Source organism: Giraffa tippelskirchi, chromosome 4, assembly GCF_054371585.1.
Source record: "Giraffa tippelskirchi isolate mGirTip1 chromosome 4, T2T-mGirTip1v1.2.pri, whole genome shotgun sequence".
Classification (NCBI taxonomy): domain Eukaryota; kingdom Metazoa; phylum Chordata; class Mammalia; order Artiodactyla; family Giraffidae; genus Giraffa; species Giraffa tippelskirchi.
Genome location: NC_137278.1, coordinates 85,922,404 through 85,935,584, shown reverse-complemented (window position 1 = coordinate 85,935,584; position 13,181 = coordinate 85,922,404). Strand labels below are relative to the sequence as shown.

The 13,181-nt window shown below is 39.7% G+C and overlaps 1 protein-coding gene across 37 annotated transcripts in view; it reads left to right on the top strand.

The window, feature by feature from the left end:
• Nucleotides 1-13,181, top strand: part of LTBP1 (latent transforming growth factor beta binding protein 1) — a 453,402-nt gene that overhangs the window by 216,093 nt on the left and 224,128 nt on the right. For all 37 annotated transcript variants that reach the window (XM_081590239.1, XM_081590236.1, XM_081590238.1 and 34 more), the window contains 2 exons: nt 10,451-10,675; nt 12,056-12,324. In XM_081590239.1, the coding sequence (XP_081446365.1) occupies nt 10,451-10,675; nt 12,056-12,324 (494 nt within the window). The remainder of the gene's footprint in view (nt 1-10,450; nt 10,676-12,055; nt 12,325-13,181) is intronic.

Below are 13,181 nucleotides of genomic sequence, written 5' to 3'. Positions count from 1 at the left end.
TGTCCATTAGTCTACAGCTCTATCACTGCTCCCATTATGTTTACATAATGCTTTCAAGTGAAGTCAGCTTTTCATAAACATTTGGGCATTTTATAAACTGCTTTGCTGCTAAGTAGGCAACTGATGTTTGAATCAGTGTCTGACTATACATTAAAATAAAAAGAAAGCACATCATGTGGCAAATTAACCCCAGCCCCTTCTACATAAATTACAAGTGACTGAATATATATTTGTTCCTTTTAAAAAATTTATATTGTGTCAGTCACATTAGATGAGATGAGGAAATCTGAATTCCACTCTGTTTACTACCTTGGCTAGAATTTTGAGAACCATAATTACAGAAATAGGAAAGAACCTGTGGATTATTTCATTGGACCACCTCCCTTTTGCAGAGGCAGGCACAGTAATCCACAAAAGTGAAATGACTTGCCTCAGTTTCCCAAGGTGTATGGGATTGATGTGTTTACTCTGCAACCTGAAGATGTCGTTGTGTTATTCCTAAAGGCCAAAGAGCCCTAGGTTTGGGAGTCACTGAGAGCAAGCCTCTGTGGGTGAAGGGTATAAAGTGGAATTTTATGATTTGCTTGATATGGAAAGCTCCCTGAAAGAAAGTATTAGTTGCTCAGTCGTGTCCGATTCTTCGTGACCCCAGGGACTCTAGCCCACCAGGCTACTCTGTCCATGGGATTTCCTAGGCAAGAATACTGGAGTGGGTAGCCATTTCCTTCTCCAGGAGATCTTTCCAAGCTGGGGATTGAACCCAGGTCTACCGGCATTGCGAACAGATTCTCTACTGTCTGAACCACCTGGGAAGCCTGGAAAGCTCCCTAGGTTATGCAGAATATAAAACTGGATCAAATGAGATAGCCCACAGCTATGGTGAGGTTGATGATCAGTGAGCAGAAAGCCATAAACAAAGTGGAGATGATGAATGGCCTCATCCCAAATTGGAAGCTCTGGTGAGTGTGTGGGTGGTAGGACTTCCTATCTCCCCTATTATAAACATAATGTACTATCCAAGCATTTGCTAATGCACACCAGCATTAAAAATTAGATTCGTGGGGTTTTTGTTTGTATTAAGGTTTGCATTTGTTGAAATGTGCATTTCCTTTCATTCTAGTCCAGTGTAGTATTTGATAGATGGGGATGGGATGAAAATGGTCATCTTAATTTACAGAGCAAGTAAAACATAGATTGTGGTGGGTGCATTTTTAGCTTTTAGGAAAGCATTTTTCCCTTGCACCAAGACTTCTTTGGGCTCTTTTTTCCCCCTTTTACGTGTACTATGATGAGCATTAGTCTCATGTCTCACACATTAAGAAAACAGTCCTCTTACTGAAAACAATTGAGATGTATTCTCTCACAGCTCTGGGGACCAGAAAGTCAAAATCAAGGTGTAGAGGGCCACTCTCCCCCTCGCGGCTTAAGAGGAGAGTCCCTTTCTTGAGTCTTCCCAATTCTTATGGCTGTCGGTGCTCCCTGACTTCTGGCTGCATTATTTCCATCTCTGCCTCCATCATATTGCTTCTTCCTCTTTGGCCAAATTGCCCTGGACCTCACTCTTAAAAGGAAGACATATATATGTGAGACAGAATAAGAGACACAGATGCATAGAACAGTCTTATGGACTCTGAGGGAGAAGGTGAGGGTGGGACGTTCTGAGAGAATAGCATTGAAACATGTATATTATCATATGTGAAACAGAACACCATTCCATGTTTGATGCAAGAGACAAGGGCTCAGGGCCGGGGCAATGGGATGACCCAGAGAGATGGGATGGGGAGGGAGGTGGGAGGGGGGTTCAGGATGGGGAACACATGTAAACCCATGGCTGATTCATGTCAATGTATGGCAAAAACTACTACAATATTGTAAAGTAATTAGCCCCCAACTAAAATAAATAAATTTATTAAAAAAAAAAAAGGACTTTGTCATTGAAATGAGAGGTCACTTGGATAAGTCAGGTTAAGTGCCTCCTCTCAGAAACTAGTCACATTTGTTTTACTCATCTACCACCTGAAGTAATATTCACAGATTCTGGATGTTCATGGGACGTGGACACATCTTTTGGGAGACCACCATTCAGCCCACTGTGATTATCATGTGCATAGATAATCAATAAAAAGAATTTTTTAAAAGTCATCTTACCTTATAGAATCATTATCTATTTGAGTCTTAAATTAAGAATTTGACTTCAGTCTGGCTAAATAGTTATTCAGAAATTTAAAATGAGGTCCAGGAACTCAAAGCTAAGTTTACAGTGCACATTTCACGTACATACAGTAGGTAATTCTACTTAACCTTACTTACCTTTGTCCTTTCTCTTCCCCTGGTTCTGTCTTTTGTATGTCTTAATCTATCCTGGTTCTGAGTTTTAACTGACATTTTTTCTGTTTTAATGGTATCTGCTATTATGTGTGTTAAGTACTTCGTTGTGTCCGACTCTTTACGACCCTATGGACTGTTGCCTGCGAGGCTCCTCTGGTCTATGAGGATTCGCCAGGTGAGAATACTAGAATGGGTTGCCATGCCTTCCTCCAGGGGATCTTTCCGACCCAGGGATTGAACCCATGTCTCCTGCGGCTCCTGAATTGCAGGTGGATTTTTTACTACTGGGAAGGCTTTATAGGCGGCCCTATAGTTTCTTGGGCTCCAAAATTGCTGCAGATGGTGACCGCAGCCATGAAATTAAAAAACGTTTGCTCCTTGGAAGAAAGCTCTGACAAACCTAAACAGCATATTAAAAAGCAGAGACGTTACTTTACCGACAAAGGTCCGTATCATCAAAGCTATGGTTTTTCCAGTAGTCACGTATAGATGTGAGTGTTGACTATAAAGAAAGTTGAGCGCCAAGGAATTGATGCTTTTGAACTGTGTTGTTGGAGAAGACTCTTGAGAGTCCCTTGGACTGCAAGGAGATCAAACCAGTCAATTGTAAAGGAAATCAATCCTGAATATTCATTGGAAGGGCTGTTGCTGAAGCTGAAGCTCAAGCTCCAATACTTTGGCCACCTGATACAAAGCGCTGACTAATTAGAAAAGACCCTGATGCTGGGAAAGATTAAAGGCAGGAGGAGAAAGAGATGACAGAGGCTGAGATGGTTGGATGGCATCACTGACTCAATGAACATGAGTTTGAGCAAAACCTGGGAGATGGTGAAGGACAGGGAAGCCTGGCATGTTGCAGTCCATGGGGTCGCTAAGAGTCAGACACAACTGAGCAACTGAACAACAACAGCAAATACCCTTGTGGAAAGAAAGAAGAGTCTGCCCCTGCTCTGTCTCTCTAGCCAGCTTTTCTCACTTTCTCTGTTCCTTTGATATTCCCACCACATCTGCCTCCTTTCAGTTTCTGGGCCTTTCTAAACCTTGTCTCACCTTAAGATCTTACCTCCTGTTATTTCTTCTTCTGCAAACACCCTTCTGCCAATGTTCACATCACTAGATTCTTCTCCTTTCAGGTTTAGGTGCAATGTCACCTCCTTGGACAGGTTGTTCCAGACAATCTGGATCACAGATGTTTTGTTGTTTCCATCTGGGACTCTGTTTAAGTTATCAGACAGATAATCAAGAATAGACTCTTAAGCAATTTTGGAACACAGCAATGGTAAATCTCTCCATTCAAAACAAAAACAAAAACCCTCAAACTAGGATTTTAGTAAATGCCTACTAATCTCTGTACTTCCTTTCTTGGCTCATGTGTAGGACAGCTCCTCTGTCCTAGCTCCAGAGAGATGTGACCTCTCCATCTTGGCTTTCAGCTTCAATTGTTTTATTTTATTTTTTGATGCAGTGGGGGTAGGAGGTGGGGTGATGCATACTGAATTAAATGGGAAGCATGCAGATTTTTAAGAAGAGGGATAGGTTCTTAAAATAAGCAATGGTTTTATTTGCAGGGCAGGAATAGTGACACAGACATAGAGAACAGTCTTGTGGATAAGCGGGGCAATTGAGAGAGTAGCACAGAAACATATACATTACCATATGTTAAATGGACAGATAGTGGAAAGGGAGCTCAACCTGGTGCTTTGTGACAGCCTAGAAGGGTGGGAGGTTCAAGAGGGAGGGACTGATTCACATTGTTGTATGGCAGAAACCAACATAACATTGTAAAGCAATTATCCTCCAATTAAAAATAAATTTTAAAAAATGAGCAATGGTTTGCTGCAGTGTTTATTATCTGACATATTTGTTATCTGAAAGCTTTAAATGGCTACATTATTAACCTACTTTCTGGATGAATAGAATCTGTGGGTACCCTTTAAAAGAGAGCAAGGTAGGTATATTTAGGGGAGAGATAAAGTGATAACTCGAACTTTCTAAAAATATTATTACTTTTCTTTTCACCTTGCAAGGGACAGCAACCAAAACGTTGAAAGCCTTTAAGGGAACATTATTCTCCTAATGAGAGACAAGTGGGAAAGTGGAAGTAGCTCTTCAAATCAAAATCATGTGTGTGTCTCTTCTACAAAATGACAGATGTAGGTTTTCCTTCAGATGGGAGTTTGTTTGCTCTGTTCTGCCTTAGCCACAATAACTGGAAACGGCCTGCTGGCACGCAAAGTGAGGGGGTGGGTGGAGGGGCCAGGGTTTTGCTGGGAGTTGCCTTAGGAAAGTCAAGTACATTCTTAGAGCGCCTTTTGGGGACAAGCAGCTGAAATATTTTTATAGTCAGCTAAGATAACAGGGAAGAATGAGAGTCTAGCTTTTTATAGCCCCAATGTGTAGAAAGTTCGGTTTGCCCATATTTGTATACAGATCAGTACCTATTCATTTAAACTAAGTTCCAATTTGTGGCGTAGACTGTGAATATTATCCTCTCAGCCCAGTTTGTTGAGGCCTGCAAGTTGTCTTATAGACCACTGTGAATGGGGGAATGTACCGAAACGCTGGGCATATTTAAACCCTCCAACTTTTTCTTCCAGCCTGGATCCTTTTGCTTATAGTGACCTTTTATAGTCGTACCATGAGATGCTTGGAGTGGTTGTCATGAAATCACACTCTTTGGAATAACAGGCTGAAGGCACAGGTACCTCTTGTTATTTGTGGTAGGTCTCAGGTGACTGTATGATGCAATGAAGTGAATTACGGTGATGGCCAACAAGATGTCGAGCTGACAAGGTTATGAAATTTCTCAGCCAGCATTCTATATTACACCTTCCAGTTTTGTGTTCTAAAATATATGTGCCATAACTAGACTCACAACTAGCATACCACAGGCTTCTCAAGGCAGCCTTAAAGATAACTTACTCTTTTTCCTCTTCATGTGTTGAGAACGTTTTATAGAACACTGGCACCTCAGACTATATATCACCAGGCAATGTTTTGAGAGTGGCACAAACTTTTGAAACAGAAAGAAACTATTCATAGTCAAATCCTTAACTTTTGTAGGGTGATTTTAAATTTGTTTTCTTTGACATAAAAGACTATTTTGCTTTAAAAAGATCAGCCTGCCACAAAGGACTCAATGCACAGTGAGTGAATTGAGGCAAAGAACTTTAGATTGTAATTTAGATTTTTGTGAAAATGCTGGAATGGGAGAATAGGTATTTTATTTCTCATTCTTAAATGGTTATAAATAGTGGCCAGTTACTGGTTGGAATCAGTCAGCAAAAGTGGTTTCCTTTATGACCAGAGAGACACAGGGTTATTGGAGTTCTATTTTGGGATTATTGCTGTATCTACTAGTACTGTTTTAAAAATATTTGTGTGGAAGCTATCGCAAAGGTTTAAAAATAGATTTAAACAAAGCTAATTAAATTAATTTTAGATTTCAAAATCTACTATTGATACTAGAAATAAACATCAGCTTTGTTAAAAAAAAAATAAAGATGGTATTTTAGTAAAGGTGATAGGTAGACCTCTTTGCACGGTGGTGCAGCACCATAAAAATGACCATGGAAGCTGTAACTGTGCAAAACAACCTTAATAATCAATAGGAAAATTACTATTTCCATCACCTTAATTTTTTTTTTTTTTGTCAAAACATTAAAATTCTTTTACTGTAGGTGATGTATATATAGGGAAAGGGGAAAAACAGTAGAGGCAATATTTACAAAGTGCCCTATGATTTAAAGTGTTAGAAACACTGAGAATTAAAGTGTTTTATTTCTTTGAGTAGAACTTAAGAGTATCCTGAATATTTTCACTTTCTTCTCATATACTGTATGATGTGGAGTATCTTTTCTTTGCCTTAGTGAACCTGTTAGTGAACCTTTCTAAGTTTGAATTGGGTTTTAACAACTCACTTTTGTGCTTTCGAAGTTGTGGAATATCTGAGTTCCTTTAATGTCATTTCCTTGGGACCATCTTTATCCTACATCACAACCACTTTCCAGTTTCATTTCCAGTGTTACCACTTTATGTTTCTTTGCTGTGCCTATTTTTTTTTTTTTTTTTGGCCATTTTGATTATACACTTCTGTAAAATGTCATGTGAGTTTGTCCTTGTGAAGTGATGAGGCAACTCAACTACCTGCTTTGCTGTCTGTGTATGAGAGAGGTTCAAGAGGGAGGGGACGTATGAACTGAAGAACAGATATGCCAGGATCAGTTGCCAATGGACTCTGAAGGGAATGATGTGATTGGTTATTGACCATGATACACATCTGTTATTTATGTAGTGATTTGTGGACCAAGGAGATAGCAGTGAAGTTACCTAGTTAATACTGTGGCAAATGAAGTTCAGACCATGTTTTTGGAAGACTGGTATTATTTAATTAAACTATTAACTGAAATTCATGCATATTGTGCTAAGTCACTTCAGTCATGTCCCACTCTTTGTGACCCCATGGACTGTAGTCTGCCAGGCTTCTCTGTCCATGGATTCTCCAGGTGAGAATATTGGAATGGGTTGCCATGCTCTCCTCCAGGGGATCTTCCTGACCCAAGGATTGACCATACAAAATAAAGTGTGCTTGTATTCCAGTGATAAATTATTTGAGACGCTTGCTCCTTGGAAGAAAAGCTATGACCAACCTAGACAGCATATTAAAAAACAGAGACATTACTTTACCAACACAGGTCCGTCTATTCAAAGCTATGGTTTTTCCATTAGTCATGTATGGATGAGAGTTGGACTATATGAGAATTGGACTATAAAGAAAGCTGAGTGCGAAAAAAATTGATGCTTTTGAACTGTGGTGTTGGAGAAGACTTTTGAGAGTCCCTTGGACTGCAAGGAGATCCAACCTGTCCATCCTAAAGGAAATCAGTCTGGAATATTCATTGGAAGGACTGATGCTGAAGCTGAAATTCCAATACTTTGGCCACCTGATGCGAAGAACTGACTCATTGGAAAAGACCTTGATGCTGAGAAAGATTGAAGGCGGGAGGAGAAAGGGACGACAGAGGATGAGATGGTTGGATGACATCACTGACGCGATGGACATGAGTTTGAGTAGGCTCCAGGAGGACAGGGAAGCCTGGCGTGCTGCAGTTCATGAGGTCGTGAAGAGTTGGATACGACTGAGCAACTTAACTGAACTGACTGAAAATCTTGGCTAGGCATGCACATTGAACTCATCCAGCAACAAGCTGTTGTTTAGTAGAAGTTCAATTTAGAATTGAACCGGGAATTATGAAGTCTTTGATTCAACCTCAGAGTCAGCTTTGACTCTTCTTATTCAGCACCTCAGTGTAGATTAGACACTTGAGGAAGCGTATTCCAGACCTTATCTTGCATGGGCAGTTTTGACTTTATCTGCCCCATAGTCAGACCCTGGACATAGTTCTTGACAGTCACCTTGGTTATTTTTTTCCAGTTCTTTCCTTTTTCCTTCAGTGTCTTACCTCTTCCTTCGCCTTCTGTTTACTTCCTGTGTTCCATCACCATGCCTTACTGATTGCCTATCTGTCATAATATTACTTCATGTTTCTATCTGTTCTTTTTGCCATGATTCTATCCATGGGTTTTTCAAGTTGTCTTTCAGTTATTTTAATATTCTCCTATCTGACTCCTCTACTTGGTCACTCTCCTTTCCAGCTAATGCCACATGCCATCACAAGAGTAATCTTCCTGGAAAATTCTCTCCTGAAGTTTCCAAAATAATTTATTAATTACAGTATAAAATCCAAACTCTTTATCAGACCTTTAACCATTCTCTGAGTTAAGTCTACATCTCCCAGTTTATCACCTGACCCCTCTCCCCAAGGAATCTGGGATTTCAACAACACAGGCTTTCTCTTTATCTTCCAAATTTGCCTACCTCTGGCCTTTTCACACACCATCCTCCTGGGATACAGTCCTTTCTGTTTTTCTGAATCCCCAGCTTCAAAGACTTATTTCAAGTGAGCTCTCCTGAAGTCTATTTTGACTTCCCAGAAATGACTTTTCTCTGAAGTTCCACAGAATTTGTATTTTATATTTTCCAGTGTTACTTATTTGTTGATGTGTATTTTTAGTTATCATGTATTACGTAACAGCTCCAGTTAGCTTTTACTTTCTTCTATAGTACCTAGAATGGTATTTGACCAAGTAGTAGGCATAAATCTGTTCATTCTTTCATCTAGTGATTTTTTTGAGCTGCAGCATTTTTTCTAAAAACTGAGCTACATGTTAGAGGTAGAACATTGAAGTCCCTGACCTCACAGAGCTCTAGTTGAATGGGACATACAGAAACGAAGTCAGAAGATTATAATGCAGTAAGCCAAGGGGCATGATGAACAGTGAATGAGAGCCCATGGAGGTACAGAGGAGAGGCCCAAACCTAGATGAGGGGCAACTGGAAATGCTTCTAGGAAGTGAGGTTTAAGCAGAGTCTAAAAGGTGAGTACGAGTTAGGTGGGGCAAGCAGGGAGGGTGTTGGGAAGCAAATGGGAAGAGTGTTCCAGGCCAAGGAGGCAGGGTAGATAAAACATGAGGAGGAGTGAGAAAGCCCTGTCCACTCAGGGATCGAAGTCAATGTAGCTGAATTGTAGGAAATGAGGTTTCAGAGAAAACAGGATCTCTATCATGAGAAAGATGTGGGCGTATTTGATAGATGTTTAGAAGGCAGGACCTGGAGGACTGGGAGTGGTTTGAGAGGATAGAGCAACCCTCAGATTTGTGTTAAGTGTCCCTCAGTGAATGGTGGATGTTAGGGGGAAGATGATCCTGTTCCCCGTGGGGCATTGTAAGTTTGAGATGTCTCTAGAAGATCTACAGGATGTAGACAGTGTGGAGCACAGCAGAAAGCTTTGGCTCAGCAATATGGTTTTGAGTGACATCATCATATGATAGGATGAAATCAGAATGTGTAGGGTTAGTGAAGCTGAAGATTTTAAGACCACATCTTGAAGCACATCTGTGCTTAAAGGATAAGGCAAGGGTGGAGTCTGCAAAGAATAGTAAGAGACAGTGGACAGAGAGGAAAGAGCAAACTAGATGGGTGAGATGTCACAGAAGCTAAGGGAAGATTGAAATCCAACCAATGGATTTAGCAATGCAGAGACCATTAGTAACCTGAGTAAGAGGAGTTTCAGTGTAGGACAAGTATGGGAAAAGGGAACACACACAAAGAAGGGAATACAGCTTGGTGCTGGCTAGCTAGTAGTGAGCAGAGAAGTGAGCAGATAATTCTTTTGGAAAGTTTGGTCATGGAGGAGAGGATTGAAGCAGAGTAGAAGATGAAAGAGAATGGAGTTGAGAGGCTTATTTCTTAAGCTGCTGGAAATCTGATCAGTTTAAAGGCTGATGGGAAGAATTCATTAGTCGTAAAGAGGTTGGCCATAAGCTGAATTTAGGCAGAATTTAAAACTCTACATAAAATTCTTCACCCAAACACATCCTTTTACCTTTGGTATTCTAAATAAATTCCCAACTATTAATCACTCTGCTATTTCTAGGTTTCACTGTGATCTTGTTATCCTAATGGGATTGCAAATTCCTGTAAAGCAGGATTCAGACTATTCTACTCCCTTATTCTGGGTAGCACTTAGTTCAGTTCCTTACGTAGAGAAAATTCTCAACAGATATTATTTTTAGCACTCTCATTTGTTTATTCTTGGAGGAAATATTTAATGTCCACGATGCGCCAGATATTATTTTAGTTGCTGAGGATATAAAGTTCATTAAACCAGGCATTCCTTTCCCCCAAGGAGTTTATAATCTAGAAAGACAGTAAATAAACTAATAATAGGAAAACAAAGTAAGTGCAGACTGTAAGAGATATCCTGAGTAACTATGTATATTTACATATATGTATATATTTTCCCATGAATTCTTTCCAGCATTGTGGATGAACAACCACAAGCAATTGGAGAGCTAAATGACTTACTTAAGGTGAAAAGAAAAAGATAGTTAAAAAAAAAAAAGGAAGTATTTTTGTCCCAGTGTGGGTTCTCCTTTGTTTACCATTTCTAAAGTCATTGGTAATATGATGGCTGTGCTTTGGGGATGTTCTATTGGTTGATTGTTACTTAGCTTTTGAGAAAGTAACCAACTCTTCACATTTTCTCTTTCCCGTTAACAGTAATTTGCCATCTTCCATGTATGAATGGAGGCCAGTGCAGTTCGAGGGACAAATGCCAGTGCCCTCCAAATTTCACAGGGAAGCTCTGTCAGATCCCAGTCCATGGTGCCAGCCTGCCTAAAGTGTATCAGCATTCTCAGCAGCCAGGCAAGGCGTTGGGAACACATGTCGTCCACTCGACACATACTTTGCCTCTGACCATGACCAGCCAGCAAGGAGTAAAAGGTAAGCAGACTGTTTTGATTTTGCCTATTCGTCAGAACTCTGTTAACATGCCAAACCTATATATACAGAAGCCAAGTGCCTGTGGGGTTGAGATTGGAACAGAATATGGGCCCAGTTATATGGCGACAGTGCTTTCTCAGCCATAGAGAATGGTATCTAGGAAATGAGAAAATGGAGCCCATCTTTCTCTGGTGACACAGGACCAAGAGCTAATAAACGTACATGGTGCTTTTCTGGCAGGACCTGGGAAAGAGGAAGATGAACAAGATGGTGTTCTGACCCTTATGATCATTAATCATCTAGTAGATCACATGGTACCTACTGTTGAATACCAAGTCTATTTTGTAGTCAAAGAGCACTTGGTTTTAGTTCTAAACAATCCGTAACCTCCCTGGGCTTCAGTTTATTCATCTGTAGAGGAAGATAAACTAGGTCACTTGGAGCTCAAATTCTATGACTAATTCATTCTTTTCAATCTGGCACCTCTCACACATGCACAGTTTTTAAAAAAGGGGTCAGAGAAGTGTTACTGGCTCTTATTCTTTAAAACCCGAATCTTAGAATCAGAAGATAAAATCCTGTGTGAAACCTGTAAAGAAAATACTGATATAAAATGTCACACTTAAATATTTTGTGTGTGTCAAAAGAAGCACAAAAGTATGTACACACCAAGTTTAAGGGTAAGAGAACTATATTTTGTGAAATTGTGTTATAAATCCTAAAGTCTCTCTGATGGAAACTTTGTGAGAAATTAGAAAATAATCTAACTCTTGAGTCTTAATTACTTTTGTTTGATAAAATGTATGACCACAAGTAGCACAAATTTCATGGTTTTTTGGCTCTTCTGAAAAAAATGTTTCATGAATCTGTTATTGTGAGAGGTTTAAATTTTGCTTTGTAAAAGTAGTATTATTATTTAAAGTACATAAATTCAGGTTTAATTTTTGAGTGTCCCCTTAAAGAGTTTTAATGGCTGTGTAGCAAAACTAGATCCACACTATAAATCTTTTATTTATCCTATGTATAATATATATGCGGTCTTTCCTGGTGGCTTAGTGGTAAAGAGAATCTGCCTGCAATGCAGGAGACATGGGTTTGATTCCTGGAGTGGGGAGATCTCCTGGAGAAGGGAATGGCTACCCACTCCAGTATTCTTGCCTAGAGAATTCCATGGACAGAGGACCTGGTGGGCTACAGTCCATGGGATTACAAAAGAGTTGGGCATGACTTAAACAAAACAACAGCATAATATATATGTTCTTAAGTATACGTGTGTGTATAAAATTTAGTTTCATGCTGATGAGCATGAAAATTTACTTTCATTGTGACATGCATGTTAATTATATACAGCTGATAAGTTTTCCTCCCGATCTGTTTTAGTGAAATTTCCTCCTAACATAGTCAATATCCATGTGAAGCACCCTCCTGAGGCCTCGGTCCAGATACATCAGGTTTCAAGAGTTGATGGCCCAACAGGTCAGAAGGTTAAAGAAGCTCAACCGGGCCAGTCCCAAGTCCCTTACCAAGGCCTTCCTGTCCAGAAGACCCAGACGGTCCATTCCTCATACCAGCAAGTCATTCCTCACGTGTATCCAGTGGCTGCTAAGACCCAGTTGGGCCGGTGCTTCCAGGAAACCATTGGGTCACAGGTGAGCAGCACTGCCTAGCCCATTTTAGTGATATGTTCTAGATAGTCTCATTTAATAGGAAAGACAGCCTTGATGAAATGAGGTTTTTGTAGAAGGAATTGGCAACCTGTGGGCCTGTTACTATAAATAGAGATTTATTGGATACAGCCAGATCCATCATTTACATACTGTCTATGTCTGCTTTCATGCTACTGACAGAAGGATTATATACTTTTAGTGAGGTCATATGATCTGAAATGCCTAAAATATGGTCTGCAAAGACCTTTACAGAAAGAGTTTGCCAACCTGTGATATATAAGATACTGTAAGCATTGTAAGATATTTGGAAGTATCTGTAAGATAATAGTATGTATTGAACTTCCAGAAATGCTGCAAGATGTCCATGATTGCCTGTTGGTATTCTTTCAGTCACAGTGATCTGTGTGTAAAGCATGTGTCAGGCATGAGATACAGTACATGAGATATATTCTACAGAGATGTTTGAAAATTTTCATGCCTTTTTGCAATAGTTTGCTGGTTAGTGGATATAGTCAAGTTTGGAACCCATCAGACAATAATAATTTGTCATCTTTTATTTTCTTATAAAACTATATAACTAGAATAGCAGTGTATGAGTTGTTTGAAGTGTATTTTAAATATTGTATTTATGTGTAACTGTAGGTCTATATATCGTTAAGTGAGAAAGAAGTTGACTTTTCTTTAAAACTCATCATGGAATGTGCATAGTAAAAGCAACAGAAAATTACTGGTTCCTCCACCACAGTTACTTGGTGCTTCCTGCTTTGGAATTATGTGATAATGACATAGCTTTGTTCTGTGGTTCTTCTGTCACTCGAGTATGGTTTTAACCCGCTGTG